This window comes from Doryrhamphus excisus, linkage group LG11 (assembly GCF_037039965.1).
Source record: "Doryrhamphus excisus strain RoL-2023G ecotype Guam linkage group LG11, RoL_Dexc_Guam_v1.1, whole genome shotgun sequence".
NCBI classification, from domain to species: domain Eukaryota; kingdom Metazoa; phylum Chordata; class Actinopteri; order Syngnathiformes; family Syngnathidae; genus Doryrhamphus; species Doryrhamphus excisus.
The window spans coordinates 10,513,349-10,533,569 of record NC_136367.1 but is presented as its reverse complement, the minus strand read 5'-3'; the positions used below and the strand labels follow the sequence as shown (position 1 = coordinate 10,533,569).

At 41.8% G+C, this 20,221-nt stretch overlaps 1 protein-coding gene across 1 annotated transcript in view; it reads right to left on the bottom strand.

Moving 5' to 3' along the window:
* myo10 (myosin X) overlaps window positions 1–18,531 on the bottom strand; it is a 48,783-nt gene extending 30,252 nt beyond the window's left edge. The window contains exons 1-2 of the mRNA XM_058065499.2: window positions 18,265–18,531; window positions 6,388–6,486 (exon numbers count right to left, since the gene is read on the bottom strand). Coding sequence (XP_057921482.2) covers window positions 6,388–6,486; window positions 18,265–18,285 — 120 coding nt within the window. The 5' untranslated portion in view covers window positions 18,286–18,531. The remainder of the gene's footprint in view (window positions 1–6,387; window positions 6,487–18,264) is intronic.
* Window positions 18,532–20,221: the final 1,690 nt, after the last annotated feature.

Sequence of the window (20,221 nt, the reverse complement as noted above, 5' to 3'; positions counted from 1 at the left end):
ATATATGGAATTATTGAACGATAAAAAAACATTAACTATGGATAAATTGACATAAGTGTATGCCAGTCCGCTCCATCCTTGAACACAAAATGAACACAAAAGAGAGCGAGCATCCTCTCAGCTACGAAACTGCTAGCAGTTAGCAAGAAGAGGCCAATATGAATGAAGGCACAAAGGAGATAGTTAAGCCAAATGCCACAGTTCCAGTGTGGACTTCCTTCCTTCCTTCCTTCCAATGCCAACTGAGACTTTTGATGGTGTTGTGGCCTGTGGTCCAGCTTGTAACGCTAAAGAAGCCGTGATGTCTTTTGTGTTCCTCCTGAGCTGCCATAGCTTTTGCAGTGTTGTAATCAAGCACATGTTGTGATGTAAAAAGATGGCTACCATCTCAACACACTCAAGTTGTACAGTTTTTCATTGTCATTATTTTACACAATTCAAATATGACCCCCTACAATATTTTAAAGGGCACCTATTATGCTTTTTTCCTCTTTTCTGAGCTATAAATGTAGTAAGAATGTTGTATTTTAAGTTTCCCATAATGAGATTTGCGCATTTGGAAGTGAGCCCTGAAAGTAGTTTGGGATGCTCAAAACGCTTAGTTTCAGAGGGTGTTGCAATACTGTTCTTTTGTAATGTCACAGAAGACATCATTCCTTATGGGCATGGCTCCGCCGTCCCCCAAGCACTGTTGATGAAACAGACTCAGGCCGAAATGATTGTAGTTGGTGATTCCCAGCAACAGAAAAAATAACATGGAATTAGCACCCGCTCCCTGAATGCTACACAGACAAGCTTGTTACTTACTGCTTGCTCTTCTGACTCCTCGACACAATCAAGTAACGTTGCAAAGGTGTCGGGCTTCAGCAACCGTTTGTCGGCTAGTCCAGCTGCATACTGGCCCATGTTCACAAAACAGTCTGGTGTGAAATGCTGTTGATAGATTAAAATATTTTTCTTATGTGGGTAGGGAATCACAAACTCCAACCACTTGGGCCTGATGTTTTCCTTGATGTAAACAAATGAAGCTTTCCGTTACACCTGAAGAAAAACTTCCTGGGAGACATTGCTCGCACCGTCAACAGAAGAGCAGAGCTTGAGGAAGCGCACACCCATATAAGCGAGCCCAGCACTCTGTGACGTCACAGACAACCAGTGCAGGGCTCGACAATAACGATGTACCGATGGCCCGGGGCAAGTAAATCCAATCAGTGATATTCCCGTGGGGCAAGTGTACTTTGGCATGCCATACTGTGAAGAGTTTTTTTAAAAGCGGTTCTTGTTGGGTGTTGGTAAAACACGGACTGCGTAATTCCGGTTGTAATTTGCAAACCAATCCTTGCAAATTTTGAAATGGACCAATCAGAATCGTTTATTTAGACCACGGTGCGCAGTCCACAGTCCGCGTTTTACCCACACCCGTTCTTGTTGGCGATCAACCAATCAGCGATGGTTTGACTAGGAAAACATCTATCATGGCGTCCCTGCCAACATGGTCTAATTCTTCAACAACTTGTGAAGGAAAAGAGCAAAAAGTGATGAACCAGTGCCTCCTAAACCAGTATTTTATTAGCGGAAGCAAATCAAACGATGGCACAGGTGAGTGAATCACATTGCTGTGACAATTTGAAGTGGTCACAATGAAACACCACCGATTAGATCCAATACCAAGTGCTGATTTTGCACAAGCTACAAAATCTAGCGCTTCCATTTCTCGGTGGATTTTTCTCACCTTTGCTTCACAAATTATTTGTCTGACCATTCAGCATTTTTTCTGGACTAAATACACTTGTTTCATGTTTCATTGTGGTGCACAACTTCTAAATATCACTGCTTACTACGACTACCATGTGTAAGGTAGTATGGCATGCCATGTTAACATACGTTTCAGACATTCCTCCAAATACAATGCGTCAGTATAATTATCTGATGAATTATCATCATATATTGATATATGATATCATTAGGGCAGTCTTTTCATTTTACATGGGGCAAGTTCGGGGTAGTAGTTCTCACCTTAAAGATTCCCCATGGGCAAGTCATTTTTGTTTTTAATGTAGAGCCCTTCAGTGTTAAGAAAAACTCTCTGAAACTGAACATTCAGAGCCGTCCCAAACTTATTTCTTGGCTCACTTCCAAACAAACGTCATTATCTGAAACTTTGCATGGTTTATTTAACACAAGAATACAACATTCAATACAATACAATACAATACAATACAATACAACTACATTTAAAGCTCAGAGAAGTGGAAAAAGCACAATAGGTCACCTTTAAAGTATCAGGACGTCATAGAAAGAATGTAGTATGAGCTATCATGTTTCCTGGCCACAGAGGAGACATATGGCAAACCTTTCAGGTAAACCCCTCCCCTACAGCAGCCGGCAGACGAGCACGATCCTCACCTGCACCTTTATTTTTAGATTTCTACCATCTAACAACTTTACTTCTTCATGTGTGAAATCATGTTAAGAAGGCAGGGAAAGAACTTCTACAAAGAGGAAGACTTAGATCTTTGGGGTAGTCAGTCAAAACATGACAACTCACAACAGCAACTACTTTTACTGATCATCTCAAATAAGATGGACAGGATGATGATGCATAACTACTAGTCTAACATTTACACCTGTTGTCATGGAGACGCTGGATTCTTCTTGGTGGTTGTTTAGGCTACATGGTTCTGGTTTTGGTTCTGTTTTGAGGGCTTCACTCAGCAGGAAAAACTGCTAAATGTCAGTCTGAAGAAGCAAGTGAGGCTAACAATGGCTTTTGTCAAAGTCCCAACGACAAAATGCCGTCAAAATGGCGCTCACGCACGCACACACACACGCAAACACACACACACACACACACACACTGAAGTCAGGGAGGTTTGTCGTTGCTGTGACCCAACCGCTTGGGCTGACTCCCCCTGAAGAAAGACCCTCTGTCCCAGAAGTCAATCACATCTGCACACACACAGTATCCTCATTGCTCACATTCCAGTTTGAACGTGGCTACAGGGAAAAGTCAGTCAGTCAAAGTCCATCTCAACTTGTTGACTGCCAGCCATTTTCAGAGACGAGAGCATTTTGGGGCATTTTTGCTGAAATTTTGCAGATATGCTATGTAAAGTAACTTTAGACTCTCCTCTTTCATCAGAAAAAAAGACTTTCTAGGCTCTCGATGAGAGCGCACTTGTTCTGGCTTCAGCAACATTTTTGGCTGATATTTCACGTTCAAAAACAGACAAGAGTTTCTAGCCTTTTTGGGTCTTTATATATCGACACTAGAACTTAGGGTGGTTTCAGGAAAAACACCAGATTTTGACCAAAAACCTGAGAAAATTAGCTTTTTTTGCAGAGAAGCACATTCAAGCAGAACAGTGACTGACATCCATGTTTTTGGTTTTATTGACACCTCAAACATCTGAAGATCTTTACTTCACCGATTTAGAACATAACACAAAATAATCTATTTTATTTTATTTACTACAGGTATTTATACATGAACAACAACAGCGTCCCCAACGTCACCCCGATGTCCACAACCAGACCAACTCTGTGTCAGTGTAAGACGCCCGTGTTTTTGTCTCTGCTGGATTCGTCGCTTGGTTGATCGGAGGAAAACAGAGTTGCTGCCCCCTACTGACACAGAAATACCTACAAATTGCCTACAAGTCTGAAACACACACAGAATAAATAAGACTTTGATCTGTAGCGACTGCGAAAAAAAATAGGTCTTTGGCAGTCAACATTACTTTTTGAAAAGACATCTATAAATGAAGAGCTTGCAACCAAAAGGCGCTAAATCCAATTTTCACTAAGTTGTATGTTTTTCATGAGTTTAATAGACCTCTGTCATGTGTATCCAAATCACATATTTTGGTCTTGAAATCATTTTAATAAATATGAAAAAAAGTGATATGAAATTCATGCTTTCAACCAAAAGGCGCTATTTCCATTTCAGATTTCAACCAAAAGGAGCTAAATCCCTTTCTTTATTCTTTATTCTGATTGGCCCAAGTTTCCCATCTATTGATAATCTGACCAATCAGAGAGAAGAATACAATTGGCACTGCACATACAGAAAGCCAGTATCAGTGCGCATCCTGTTTTGTTTGTGTACATTAAGTACACGTATGATAGTTACAGTATGTTATGCAATTCAGGAGAACACAAATTGTGTTTTTACAGTATTCTGTAACATGGAAGTTTTTTTTACGCCATAAAAGGCATGTCTCTACCTTGACACCTCCAACTTTCATGAGAAACATTATTTTACTTGTACTAAAAAACATACAATGTAAAGAGTTTGTAATGAGATGATTTTTGTCACTGTACATTCATGGTGCAGTCAAATATGAGCACTGCTTTTAATAACATTTTTATTATTGTCTGCAAATTGCTATTTTTCATGTGTCGCTCTACTGCAGCCTACAGATTGAATGCACCTGCAATGTATGACATGTCTTGTACCATTGTCTTGTATAATTGGGTATGTTGAGTTGTGTTAAAGCTGATCATCATGGAATGTGGATGATGTTAATGTGTGCTATAATATCTTAACAAAATTTTATCAGTAACAGTGTACTAGTGGTAGGTTATAACATTTTGTTTCTGTCATGTGTGAAGGTGAACGAGTGCATGTGTGTGTGGGGGGGGTGTATTGTATGTGGAGAATGTCTTCTGTGTTGTAATTATTTTATTAGCATATCACATTAAAGCACCTTACATTCTTTTACAACAATGCCATTGAAGAAGTTAAAGGTGACTTCAGCCAAAAGGCGCTAAATCAAAAAAAAAAAATAATTAAAAAAAATATATAAAATACATGGTGTGTGCAGGATTTTTATAGCATGCATTTTTATGACCTATATTGATAGCTCTTTCATTTGCAATATAGACTTGATGACCAAATAGGTTGATATGTGCGTAATTAAAAATCATTGATTTTCTCAAAATCAGTCAAAATGGATTTAGCGCCTTTTGGTTGCAAGCTCTTCAAATGTCTTTGGCAGCCAATGAGTTAAGGCTGCATGGTCATTTTAATGAAACATTTATTGCGGTCATATAAAAACTTTTGTTAACTTTGAAACAGGTACATCCTGTATAGACAACACACTGTAAACACCACATTTACCTGTCTGTTGGTCACATGACCTGAACAGTCCACAATTGCCTTCTCTAATTCAAAAAATTGTAATGTGTCCATTTATGTATCTATCCATAGCTTTGCCGTGATCAAATAACATTAGCTGTGGCTAGTGGCTAGTTTCATTGCAGGAGCAGACATTCCCTTTCTTGATCCGTCTCAGTGAAAGCAACAACGTTCATTTGGGCTGATCCGGGTTACAAAGAAGCACCCCATCCCTGACATAGCTACTTGTCTAATGGCTTTGTTTCACACAGATTTAGTCCTGTTAGCATCTGTCACTAGGCTTAGCGTGGAGGCCCCCCAGCTTTGTTTTCTCAGTGCAGACAACTGGAGCGCTTAGAAACTTAATTAGGTTCAAATCTGAGGACAATCTGGCGCGCTGAGTCAGTGTTCTGGGTCACCTCAGTCAATAAAGTTTGTTTGCATCATCAGAATTCCAACTTGTTGACAAAACGACAAGAATAATAACGTTCACAGGTTACCTCTTGGGGTAACAGCTTGTTGCTTTCAGGCCTCATGAAACAGCGTGTGTGTGTGTAGTAAATGGGTGACCAACTTGCAGGGCGCTTGGTTTGATGCAACAACACGGTACCGGGAAAACAGACTGGTTTGTTATGTGCAATACTGTACGAAAACAGAGCCAGTGTTTAAAAACTGAAGCAAAATTCTGGTGAAAAACAGAATTATACAAAAACAGAGGTGCAGGAAATAAATTTGACGACTGTCATGGCTGACGTTTGGCTGAACTGTTGGTAGGTAAACAGGACACAGTTGGAGTAAGTGAAACAGCAACAATACTGGCAGGACTTTCACCTCCAACATAGCAGACCATATGACCATATTAGCATGAAAAAACCCTCAATAGTGTCACAGAGGTGCGACTGCATGACGCAGGTTGTTTGAGAAGTGTGTGTTCTAACATGGCCTGATGACGTGATGACCGAACTTGCTGGTTGGAGTCCAACCTTCAAAAGACGCCAGCATGTCGCCAGGACACCCGGTCAACGATTGACGCCCTAAAATGACAGGTTCTCATCCTGTGTGTTTTTACGATCTGAGCGACAACTTGTTCCTGAGTCTTCCCAAGTTTGGGTCTTCACCTGGTCTTCGCCTGGTTGTTTTGGCAACATGCGAATCAAGTGGAACGTGTGCTGTGATGTGTCTGGCAAAACACTTGTGACCGTCCTTTTCAGTCAAAGACAAACTAGCTTAAGACTGAAAGATGAGCCTGATCCAAAAAGGGTCCTCACCTGGCCGTAGTCTGTGGCAAAGACGACCACGCCGCCTGAGCAGGAGGACACGGTGCTGGGAAGGTACTGCTTGTCCTCGTGCAGCCAGACACGCTCGCCCTGTGGACAAAGAAGAAGGTCAAACACCAGCAGAGACTACAAATACACTTTCATGGTTAATGTGGATAATTAATATTTGGATCAGAACCAAAACCTTTATTTAATAAATATATAAAAAATGGAACATCTGCTCAATGTATGAGGGACCTTTGACCCACTAACCATCCGCCTGACAGACACGGTCAGGATGGAGGACATTTTGTTGCTTAGTACACACATACACACACACGTGCACGCTTGCACACACACACACAGTTTCACCAGTCCTCCTGGGAAAAGAAGTGTGTTGTTTGGGAAAAAAGTCAAGGGGAGGGGGTGGGGCTTGGTAGCATAAAGAAGAGAACCTCATGCACACAAAGGAAGTGTGGCATTGTCACGTGCACACAAAGATGGCGCGTGCGACCACATGCACATTCCTGATGTGCACGAGCGAGAAGAGCTGCAACAAGAGAAGATGTTCGGGTGGGGGTGGGGGTTGGGGCTCCCTGCCTCCTCCCGCTGGCATACTTTCTAGACCTCCAAACACACACACACATGCACGCACCCTCATTCTTTGTCTCCAGCATGTACCCCCCCCCCCCAGAGGGCAGCTTATTCTCTCTTACTCCCGTCTAGGCCCTAAAACGTAAAGTCCTAGTTCAAGAATGTGTGTCTTGGAAGATTATTTATGAAAAGTAAATGGCTGCGTCTCAAATCACATACTTCAAGAACCATACCATGTACACATGAATGTACACATGAATGTACACATACTTCAAGAACCATACCATGTACACATGAATGTACACATACTTCAAGAACCATACCATGTACACATGAATGTACACATGAATGTACACATACTTCAAGAACCATACCATGTACACATGAATGTACACATGAATGTACACATGAATGTACACATACTTCAAGAACCATACCATGTACACATGAATGTACACATGAATTCCTGACTGTGTGAATTTTGACAGCACAGTGCTGTCCCAGTTCCATTACTGTCATACTCTTAATGCTTCTCTCCCTTGAAGAGGTGAATTGCAACCACTCAAATTACCCCCCCCCCGCTATGTAGCAACGATGGTGACCACTGAGGGTGTGAAGTGTCCATCACGGCACACTCACCATTTTGAGAATTTTGAGTCAAACATCTGGGTACTGACAGGGAATTGTATTTTGCTGTACTTGCGTCTAAGTGTAAGTACGCAAGTACGCAAGTATACAAGTACACAACCTTGCATTGATTAAAAGAAACGGGTCATGACTTAAAGCCACTGAGAAGGTTCTGGCGGGTTCAGTAGACATTTGCTGTGGTTGTCCCCTGCTTGGTGATGCTCCCCGCCATCGGGAGAGCTGGCAGATGAGGGAGTCGGGAACGAGGAGCCGTTTGGCTTCCTCTTCAGTGGTCACAAACGCTCTCTTGTATTTTGTGAGCGGTGCCCTGCCCGCCACCAACAGGAAGCGTTTTGTTGTCGTCGTCGACGTCGTCTGCAGCACTCAGCTGGCAGCACAACGCTCAAGTCTGCTTCTTCGGATGAACTATGACCTCGTCTGCAGCGGCGGTCCAGCTGGAATCAACAAGAGCTGCTTGGTTCTTTCGCAGAACATCAATCCTTTTTCTTCTACTTTGCTTTAACGTTCAACGCAGCGCAGCCGTGACCTTTGACACCCAACCTCTTCTGCTGTATTGGGTTACATATCATAACATAAAATTTGCAAAACACCAACAATGTGCGTCTATCTCCGGGACCACTGTTTCATTTCCACACCACTTTTTATTGGCCAGACGAAGTCACTCGCCTGATTGGCCCGTTTGATGATTAACTTTTTAACGACCGTGGCTAATGTCCCATTCAACTCAATAGTGTGTGCGAGTGCATGGTTCTCATCTTGCCAACGCGCAGCCAGAAGCATTTCAAAATAAAAACACAACCAAATGAGTCCAACATTTTAACTTGAAAAACAAAAACAGAAAGTAGCAAGCTTCAGTAGCCAAACAGATGACAAAAGAAGTGAACCATTCAACAACAAACCAGCTCATGAAATTTAAATGACACACAGCAAATGACGCAACAGTCTGGGAAAAACACACACAAAATCTCAAACACACACACACACACACACACAAACACACAGTGATGAGTCATAAAAAGGAGTTGTCATGTTTGACAACGAAAACCAAGAAAAACACAAAAGCAAGATGACAAATAGCCTCGACAACTGGCCCAAAAATAAATAGTGAGCCCAACAGTAGATACATATTTATACATATTCAACAGATATTTACATCAAATGAAAAGTCAACACATGTTCAAGACATTAGCATTCGGGGGGGGGGGGGGGGGGGGGGGGGGGGCACTGCGGAGGCGGATGTGTTTCACACAAGCTCCCACAACCACAATATGTACGTATGTTGTAGGTTACGTTGCGCATCTGTGATTTGCACTATATCCCCCCCACCCCCATGTGCAACACACACAAAGATCCTTCCAGAACTTTCTGCTGGATCGACAAGCTTCCTTTTCTGCTGCTGGTGCTACGCCTTCTTTCACCATGACCACTTTAACACAAGCTTTGTGGTCCTTTTATATTTAGACTGTACACTCAGCTCACTGATGATGTGTATGTGTGTGTGTGTGTAGTTTTTCAGTTCAAACAGGGTCATTTTTCCAGAGGAAAGTGCTGACGTGCTCAAAAAGCGGTTGGCTATATCTCAACTGCTGCAGTTGCTTACAGTTTTAAGTGTATAAGTAAGTATAAGTTCACACTGAAGTATGGCAAAATGCAGTGTACTGTCAATACTGGATGTTGCATGCAAAACCGAGCATGTTCAGTAGTCGCCATTGGACATTAACTTGAGTGTAGTTGCAAATCTCGCTGGAAAAAATGTGGAAACCCCTGAACTATGTGAACTTCCATACATCTTCTTATCATTAGTATTAATTAGCTTCCTGCCTGGTTAATAATTAGCAAGGGTGTATGATAACAACGCTAAACACCTGTTGTGTGTCAATTATTCACAAAGCAGGGGTGAAAGGTGAGGTCATCAACAGATGGGAAGTAGGGAATGGTAACAGTCTTATTTTATTTGAACATGCCTACAAGCTACGTACAATGAAACACACATAGTTCAATTCACACTTCCACATGTCCAAAAGGAGAAGGAAGCAAAGTATTTGCGTACATTTACATCCCCACTGTGCCCGGTCTGTAAATATTTCCAGATATTTCCAGATTCCGGAAACGGCTCATTGGGTGAAAACGATGTAACACACAAAGCACACCGAGGTGACCCAGACAGAACCACGTGAAACGAACAAAGATGTCTGTCGTCCGCTTCCCAAGACTCGCCTGTACGTAATCAAAGTGGCCACAAGTCATGGCAGTCCAATACTGAAAAATGCTGTTGGCTTCTGGTCACTTCTGGATGATGATGGCTCGGTGATGTCATAGTTTTTAAAAAGTAGCAGATTTGCTTGTCCACACGTAACCGACAAGCTGGACACAGCACCCAGAATGCCGCTTCTGTGTGGATGAAAGGATGAAACTCTATGCAACAACAATAAAATCGATAAAAATAAAAAAACATGACGACAATGAAGTTCATAATCGATTTATTGTAACGTGCGATTCATGCGTCACAGAGCCGTTTATTTCACCCACAGAGCTTTGTTCTGTCAATGCTTGCTGACAGAAATAAATGTACACCTGCAGAGCAAGCTGATCAGACCGAGGTGGAGTCAGAGTGCAGGTGGTATTTTCAAACGGAAAAAAAACATTTGACCAAAGTCTTCAAATGTGTGGGAGCACTTCAAGCTTCACCAAAAAAAACCATAACATGAAAGCTTCGCAAAGTGATATAACTTGGACTTGGGCTTGGACCACCATATTCATCATGATATTACAGCAGATATGTTGGGATGAAGCAACGTAATCACCTTGTAGGTCATTAAAGGGCGTGTGTATATTTACACACGCATATATATACACACACATACTGTATACATATATATATATATACACATGTATATAGTATATATATATATATACATACATATACACACACATATTTACACATGCATATACACATACATTTATATACATACATACATACATACATACATATATACATACACATAGTATATATACATACATACATACATATATACATACACATACATACATACATATACACACACACACCTATATATATATATACATACATACATATACATACATACATATACACACACACATATATATACACACCTATACATATATATATACACACCTATATATATATATATATATATATATATATATATATATACACACACACACATATATACATATATATATACAGATTTACAATTTTATGCGAGTTGACGGACATCTACAAACATTCATAAATTGTATTCATCATGTTTGAACATGATGCATAAAGCAAACATGCTACTAACTCTGGCCTCACATTGAATCCGGTGCAGCTCCGTTGCAGCTTTTTGCAATGTAACTATCTACTGCCAGTGAGACAGTACAAATGGTTCAAAGATGGCAGAAAGTCCAATGAGACTGAAACACGAGCGATCACACACGTTGGCATGTACAGTATATCCTTCATGAGGGACAAGCTGTCATCAATTGATACACACAATATTTTTTATTAGCAAGGTATAATAAAGACACAAGACACTAGTGAAGCACAGTCCCCCAACATGAGCAAGTGCCAAAATAGCAGACAGGTAATTCTGATGCATGTTTTTCAAAATAAAGCATAGTGAAACATTGTTATGATATTTCAGTACCGTTCCAGTGCCGGTCCGTGGACATGGAAAACTTTCAGGGGCAATAAATTAGAAGAGCTCCAATTTTTGTAGATTTTTCCCCCCATTTTCTTTGGCTCGCTGATGAAGGCTCAACGACGCGGGCAAGACATTTCTTCTTCTACAAGACATTTTCCCCAACTTTCTTCTGCTTCCAAAGGACCACGTGAAACAACAAAGTATGATGATGGAAGATGGAAGCCCTCGTATGAAAGACAAACAAATCTTGTGGAAAATCTTGCAGACAAGAAAAGTGAACATGTTCAAACGAACTTTCGACGCTTTGAAGCAAAATGGACTCTTCCTGCCTGGCGCCCAACTTCCTGTGTTATTTTGAATCGGGCAGCGGCCATGTTGGATGGCTGTCATGTGACCGTGGTACGTGCTACATGAGCATTGTCTGCATCATGAAGTGATGAGTGTGCGTTGGCCAGGTCGTGAGGTCATACAAGTGTAGCGACAGCATGAAAATAATGAAAATAAGCTTCGCCCTTTGTGTCTTTTTGTCTTCTCTGATGTGACGGACATTCGTTGGACAGCTTCCTTGTTTTGTCCCCTTTCACATAAACATGCAACATCCACACAAAGCAATGCAAAAAAAGTTTTGTCGGCCATTCTCATAATGGAATGCTGTGTAAAGGAGGGGGGGGCGGTAATGGTGTGGGTCTCTTTGTCCTGAAAAGGGACAGGCAGCTTGTCCAACGTCTACTTTGCACCTCTATTTCTAAAGATGATTAAGAGGACTTTGGACAGAAGCGGCTTTCTTTGATTAGCGCCGTCGCTGGTGGCAGGAGGTATGGCAGCCATCATCCTGTCTGACATTCAAGTATTTTGTCAATCGTCTTCTTCTGCTCAGGCGTCCTCAAGGACATGACCCGACTGTGACCCAAGTGGTCAACTAATGAGCTCTTTAACGAGCAAAGCCAGAAACTGACCTACTTTCTCTGCCTCTGTGTTGTGTGTGTGTGTGTGTGTTGTGTGTTGTGCGTTGTGTGTGTGTGTGCACGTGTTTTGGCAGCCAGCTGCTGGCATGTGTTGTCCAGCTGTGGTAAACTTCTACAAGATGGAAACGGATAAGAAAGGACATGACAAGTGTGTCTTTCTTGTCCACACTAACACAAAGACTCTTCAGTCTTCAAAAACAACTTTTTCAAAAATTTGGCGCTACCTAGTCCCCCTTGGTCATTATAATGGGACTGTCTTCTATGTCGCTTGGCACCATGGCATCTACGTCTTCATATGCACCACATAAAAAACACATTAGCTGGCTATCCAATCAGAAGCTCGAGAAAGCTACCACAAAATAAAGTAACACATTAGCTTGAAAGTCAGCAGACGGTATGATATTTTTTTGTTCTTCGAGTGCGGCACAAAATGAAACCAATACCCATATAATAACTTCATATTCTGTTGCTCAATAAGGTTTAAACACATGAGAGAAGGTCTCACATTTCTTATGACACGACCCTGTCCACACACCTCTGGCTGAGGTTTTCCAAAAGCTCAGTGTTTACGGATAAAAACTTAATGGGGACCTGTTATGCTCATTTTGGCAAATGGCAAACGTTCTAGATCTTCCAGAAACTGCGCCTAATCCTAGCTGGATTTCCTTGGATTTCTGTTTTAATTTATTGAACCCACGGCCCGCCTCCGAGCACGCCCACTCCACTGTGATTGGTCACACTCCGTATCAGAGGACTCCCGGACGACTGCCGAATCCCACTTTCTAATTCTGTCTGTGTAGGAGCTGGTAATAAATGAATACACTTTGGACACTTTGGAGAGCTACAGTAAAGTCACGTTATATCGATATTGTCGGGAGTCGGAAAAAATATCGATAAAACCGGACTGTCGATATATCTGATCCTGCGCCGAACTGCATTAAAAGTGGGCAATAAACTGCTCGACATTGTTCTATACTATAGAACAATGTCGAGCAGTTTAAATCAATCTTTGCTTAAGGATTTCAATACCAAAAAAGAACACTTATAAAAGAACGCAAAGAACCAACTGCGTTCGTGGTTTCTCTCGTGTGTATAGATTCTATACACACGAGAGAAACCACGAACGCCAGCATGTACATATGAAAAACAGTGATTATTGCAAGCGATAAAAAGATATCTGAATACAACACAATTAAATACATGTATTTGTACACTTGTGTCTTCGTTGGAATAGGTGTGTATGCTATGTCAGTTGGTTCTTCTGTTGCAGGCATGTGTTTGGCCAGCTATGTGGGGCGGGTTGAGCATGACCTGTGAACCAGGAAGTGCGGGAATCGGTGTGTGTGCTGTGCTCTGGTGGTGGAAGTGTGAAAAATAAAGTTGACTGGAAGCAGCCGTTCGCCGTGTTCTTTTTTGGTATTGAAATCCTTAAGCAAAGATTGATTTAAGCTGCTTTTGTATCGATATAAGCAGACCAAATTGGCTGACCAAAAGCAGACCAAATGGCAGACCAAAAGCAGACCAAATGGAAATAAAAACAAAAATAAAAAAATATATACATAAATAAATAAATAAATACAAGCAAAAATAAATACAAAAATAAAAAACAAGATTCAAAAATTTAAAAAAAAATTATTTTTGTTTTTATTTCCATTTATATTTATTTTTTGTATTTAATTTTTTTATTTTTTTTTTTCATTTTTGTTTTTATTTCCACTTTTATTTATTTATTTATTTATTATTTTGTCAGTTTTGGTCCTCCATAAAAGCCGTGCTTCTCCCCACCTCCGTGGACTCACAGCGGCATAGTGTGTCCACTATGAATTAATGCACCTTCCCCGACAAGAGTGCGCTGCTTCTCCCTGTGATGTCGCAGGGAGCCAAAAATGATCAGAAACCGAGCATTCAGAGCCATCCCTACTTTTTTACGGTTCACTTCCAAATGCGCAAATCTCATTATCTGAAACTTTGGCATCATTTGACAGGAATACAACATTCAAACAACATTTATAGGTCCGAAAAGTGAAAAAAGCTTAATAGGTCCCCTTTTGAGTGTGGACAAGAGGCCACAACATGCGCCATTGACTAATTAGACAAGCAAATTAGACAATTACATCATTGGCAACCCAATGCCACAGATAGATTGCAGTCCTCTGGGAAAAACCAACATAATTCCTTTTTCTGGATGTGACCCTCGCTGGAATACGTTCGTTAACACTAATATTTACAGTGATCAAGTTAATGATTCGAGCTAATTGCGGTTAAGTGCAGCTAACAATGCTGCCATTGGATAAATATCAAGCGCACACAGTGGATCAGAACCACAAACAGCATAACACAACAGTCTACGTAGCTAACATGGAAGCTAACAGGCTAAGCTAATGTAGCCAGAAGACTTCAAACAGGTCCTAATAGTAGTACCGCGTCCCTTGACTAATTGCTTCCTGCCTCATAAAAAAACTTTTAACGCGGCATCAGAATCAACAGGAACATTTGATATTATAAAAAAGTCACCTTGATGAAGTCTTAATGGATGCTCCCAATGAGGAAAATCAATAGTGTCTTCGTGAGTCAGCAACTTAGTGTACACTCACAAGGCAGTTGGATGGATAACAAGCTAACTGGCGCTAATGGATATTTGTTGTGGTTACTTTAGGGTTGTTGTGTTGTGGCTTTCAGGGAGTGGCGTCCATCAGATAGATGCTCAGATGTTTGCAAACAGGCCTTAGGCGTGTGTGTTTTTGGCGTGTGCTCATTAGGACCTCTGCTGGACAGGCCAGAGGTCAGGAGGTCTTCATCTGATGCCAAAGACAAACTTCAGAATGTCAAGTTCCAACATAAAAGCTATTGAGAGCAGTCTGCAGCTAGAGGAAGAAGTGAAAACAAAAGTTGGAGATGACTGTAGCGACGCACTGTTTGATTCCCTGACGGACTGCTGGCAGACACGCAGCTCGCCGAGGTCTGTGAAAGTCATTTGGAGGAGTTCTGGCCAAGTGCCAGCCTTCCGGTTTCCTTCAGCAAGCGTTACTTGAATGAGTGGGACTGAGCAGTGTCCATTAGACGACCAACTTATTAAAGCAAGCAGCAAAACCGGGGGTGGGGGGGCGACAGGAAGTTGGAGATGTGATGTCGCACAATTGGTCAACTGGAGGAGAGCAGTGGGGAATTGTAAAAATTCACAGTTGTTCTCTGCTCTTCTGCAAGCTCTTTGAATTCCTCCCAGCCTGCTAGCTGGCAGGTGTCAACTTACACACGCCATCGAACCAGCCCGCACAGCAGTGAAGCCCCGCCCACAGTCAAAGGTCACGCCTTAGCTCAGTGATGATGGTGCATGCCACAAAAACATGCGGCCTGACTGAACTGACAATAACATGAAATCATGTACATGTGGAAGTATCTCTCGCCATATCATCGACTTCTGAAACTTACATCACTTCGCCATGTTGCTATGACGCCGAATAAGCTGGTTGTTGACATGCTGTGACATGCGAACAAACACACGCACACACATGTACACACCTGAGGGACGTCTGCACACGATTGGCTCTCAAATTTTCAAATATCAGCCCAACCTGCAAACATCCAATGGGCTCGTTTGTCAAAACATACGTATACACACACAAACACACACACACACACACACACACACACACAAACACACTAGAGACTAAGACTATCTCCAAGCAGGCTGTTGTCATTGAACCGAAGAAGAAATGACTTCTGAATGAAAAAGTTGCTTCTTTTTTGAGTGCTTCACATTGGGGGGGTGGGGGGCACAGTGACACCCGCTGCTCGTTGAGAAGACCAATATTGCTTTCATGTTCGAGTCTCGTGTTGTTGCTGTTAGACAGCCCACATTGTTTGCCTTTGGTTTTCATCAAGAATTAAGATTTTGCATGTTGTTCAGCGGTCAGGATGCACCACTGTTATGTTATGTTATGTTATGTTATGTTATGTTATGTTATGTTATGTTATGTTATGTTATGTTATGTTATGTTATGTTATGTTATGTTATGTTATGTTATGTTATGTTATGTTATGTTATGTTATGTTATGTGCAATGAGGCCACCAATAGAATACCAATTGCCGTGTTCTTTAGCTCATTGACTGCCAGCCGTGTGTAGAAAACACAGCTCCATGCTAATAGTTTTGGGGCATTTTTGCTGAACTTTCAAGACCCACAGAATATTGAGTTTTAGGAGTACATAAAAGACATAAAAATGAAATGTTCTGCAGCACAATGGTGACTGACGTCCATATTTTTCATTTAGTGACACCTCAAACATTTGAACAGTTGTTTACTTCAACGAAACAACAAAAACAGCACAGGAAAAAAAGATTTTGATGACAAAATAACTCAATTTACAGATGTGTGTGTAAACTATAAATGTGTATGTATATGAATGCATTAACTATTTATAGACGAACAACAGCATCACCAACCTCACCCCTACCCTTCGATTGCAACAGATCCCTCGCCAGACAAACTGTGCCAGTGTAAGCTGCCTGTATTATTGTCGCCATTTCCCTCCGCATGTAATTCAGCAACTTCTGTCTTCTTCATATCCAAGCTGTTGCTACCGATTGGAGGGAAATAGAAATGTTAATAAGTTGGCAACACTGATCCCTCCTGCTACAGCTTCTTATTGTGTGGCGGACAAGGTGCATATGAGATGTGTAACAAGCAGTGTGACACAGACTGTCCTATTATAATGTATGAGCCAACATGTAGCATCAACTATACAGCATTAATGTGTTGACTGAATTATCATTTCCATGAGCTGCGGAATAACACACCTTAAACTTCAAGTCGAGCCGAGAAGCCTCCATACCAGCAGGTGGTGCCATTAAAAATACAAAAATGACAATGAGTAGACATTTGAAGATGTTTGTGGACTACAAACTTCTCACTTTTGTTTTCCATCTTAGATTTGTCTGTAGCCTCAGTGGAGAAAACACCAGGAAGTGGAAGTGGAGCAAATAAGGGCATAGCACATGAGGCAGATTGTCACAACAGAGTTGATACTAGTCTAGATTTAAAAAGAAGCTGTAGTATTGACTTGAAGGCCTGATAGGGTCTTGTTAGCGCCACCTAGGACCCGGGCGTCATCTCAGCTTCCTGTCCAACGCCTCCAGTCTGGCCCCTTTGTTTCCACGGCGATTAGCTGGCACATCTGAGATGATATTTGAGACAAGGGCACAGAAACAGTCCCACCCCGCTGCTGGGGTAGACGAGGCCAGTGTTTGCACAGAACCTCGTGCTCACTCATGTAAACTTTGACCTCTGGCTGAAAGCCTGGTTGGCTTTCAACACCAATCAGGAAGAGGGAACGCTTCTAACTGTCGCTCAGTTCAACCGTTACACCTGAGGACAAGAACCGGTTTGATGGCCTCGTCACAACGCTGGAAAAATATTTAACATGGAGCTCAACGCTGCCTGGACTACATGGTCTCTTCCGCTGGTCGAGTCCTGGAGATGCTCGTAATTCTGTTTCTCTTCTTAAGTCGGTCCCAAAACCAACTCTGAAGCAAGTAGGGCGGCCACAAACTTTTGATAGTCGAAGGATCACAGATTACTGTATTGTATTATTATTGTACAGAAAGTATTTAATGCAATATTTTATGAACCATGTTTCCAGTCCAATTGGTCCAGTGTTTTTGGTCCAGATTTGGAAGCGAGTCCTAAAACCAGCTAGACCAAACTAGACCAAGGTTTTTTGGTCTCAGCTGAGTCAAGAAAATGTCAATAAAAGAAGTTGAAAATGAGTGAACACCAAGTCTTCCTCTTGGAGGAGGAGGAAATGCCTGAGCTCCACTGGGACGCTATCCAGACTGTGCACGTACGCGTGCATGAGCGATGCCTCCTCTGATATGACGCTTAACATTCATTCATTCCAAGCACTCCATCCATGTTTTATCATTAGAATGCGTTGCAGTCTATCAACTCTAAGCTGAAAACAAAATGACGTCACAGATGCACACTAAACGCAGAAGAAGCCGAGCAGCTTCTTACCTCCGTGAAGAAGTTCTCCATTTTGCCAGTTTATCTTAATCCACCAGGATGATCCCACTCATGTGTCATTCCTCGAGTGCTGGATCCTCAGTACGATGAAAGAACAATGCACCATCAAAACTTTCACAATGATTTCTTTTCAATGTTCCTGCCTCCTCCAGTAACGTCCTGCGTGTACTCCCACCGCGCGTCCGCCTGCCAGTTCGTACCCGGTGGTCGAGCAGGTCCCACCGGCAGCACAGAGTAGACAAACTTTGGAAAAGTCACTCCGTTCAACCGGCGGACAATAAGAGTGAAGCTCCGCCCACCAAAGCCTATTCCTCTTGGCCACGCCAGACCTCTCTCTGGCGCCCCCTGCCGGCTCGTGCACTTATTCCAACAGGCTGGCGGCACGTGACCTTGTTCTTTGAACTCATAGACGTCTGTGAGAAAAGGATTAGATTTGATTTCTTCTGCGCTCAGAAGAACACATTTGGACCACAGCGCTGATGTTTAAATTTGAGACGGCATTTGTGGCTCTTTGAGGGCGGCCCGATTTTGAGTACCTCATATTTTTAAAGAGACTAGCTTATTGTTATATATCTTGCATTTCTAGAGCACAGTGGGTCGTTTTTTTTTGTTTTTTTTTTTTTTTTACCAAGGAAACAATTATTTTTAGCGGTTATAAGATAAGATTTGGATCGGAATAATTCAAATAATAACTTACACATACCACCAATACTGCAGACTATATACAGTCCTATGTTGGTGGGAATTGTGAAAAATGGATTATAATTTAATTTAGCCTTTTCTTTTTTTAGGCGGGGAAAAAATCGAAATATTGATGTCACTGTCAAAGCACCATCTTAAGAAATGCTTTCAATGAAATGTGAATATACAGTTGTGTGAAAAAATATTTCTCTCTCCCTGACCACCAAACTAATTAAAACATTAGTCAGCAAACAACACAGCTGAACACAAAATGCAGTTTTTAAAGGAAACCGCATTCATTCATTCATTTTCTACCGCTTTTTCCTCACGAGGGTAAAAACCCAAACCTACACGGCCCTGTGTGAAAATAACTGGTCGGGCCACCCTGAGCAGCAACAACTGCAATCAAGCATTTGTGATAACTTGCAATGAGTCTTTTACAGCACTGTGGTGGGATTTTGGCACACTCATCTTTGCACAATTGTTGTTTTCCAGCATGAACCACCTTTTAAAGGTCATGCCACAGCATCTCAATAAGATTCAGGTCAGGACTTTGTGGCCACCCCAAAGTCTCCATTTTGTTTTTCTTCAGCCGTTCAGGGGACTTGCTGGGGTGTTTTGGATCATTGTCCTACTGCAGAACCCAAGTTTCATCTTGCAGTCACAAACGGATGGCTAGGTATTCTCCTTAGACAGCAGACAGCAGAATTTACAATTCCAATTATCACAGCAAGTCGTCCAGGTCCTGAAGAACAAAAACAGCTCCAGACCATCACACTACCACCACAATATTTGACTGTTGGTATGATGATACACAGAGCGCTGTAGGTTTGGATTGTTTTCTTCCTAAATAAAAAGTTATGACAGTCATTTAACTGCATTTTGTGTTTAGTTGTGTTGTCATTGACTAATATTTAATTTAGTTTGCTGATCTGAAATACGTAAGTGTGACAAACATGCAAGAGGCTGTGAGAACCACTGGACTAAGACAACAAAATGTCAGCTACTCACTGACCTTAACGCCTCAGTGGATGTCTGTACACAGTTCTTTATTAATAAATACATACAGCTATTTCATATTTGACCCCTGTGGGGCCCATGTCTTCTGGGTGTAGTGCCCCCTGCTGCAGACCGCCAGGAGAGTAAAAGATTGTAACCATCACCTGACCTTTGACCAACAAAGTCCAAGTAGGACTGATCCAACTCCACACGAACAGATAGTTCTGACAACACACGTCCACATATAAACACACACATAAACACATAC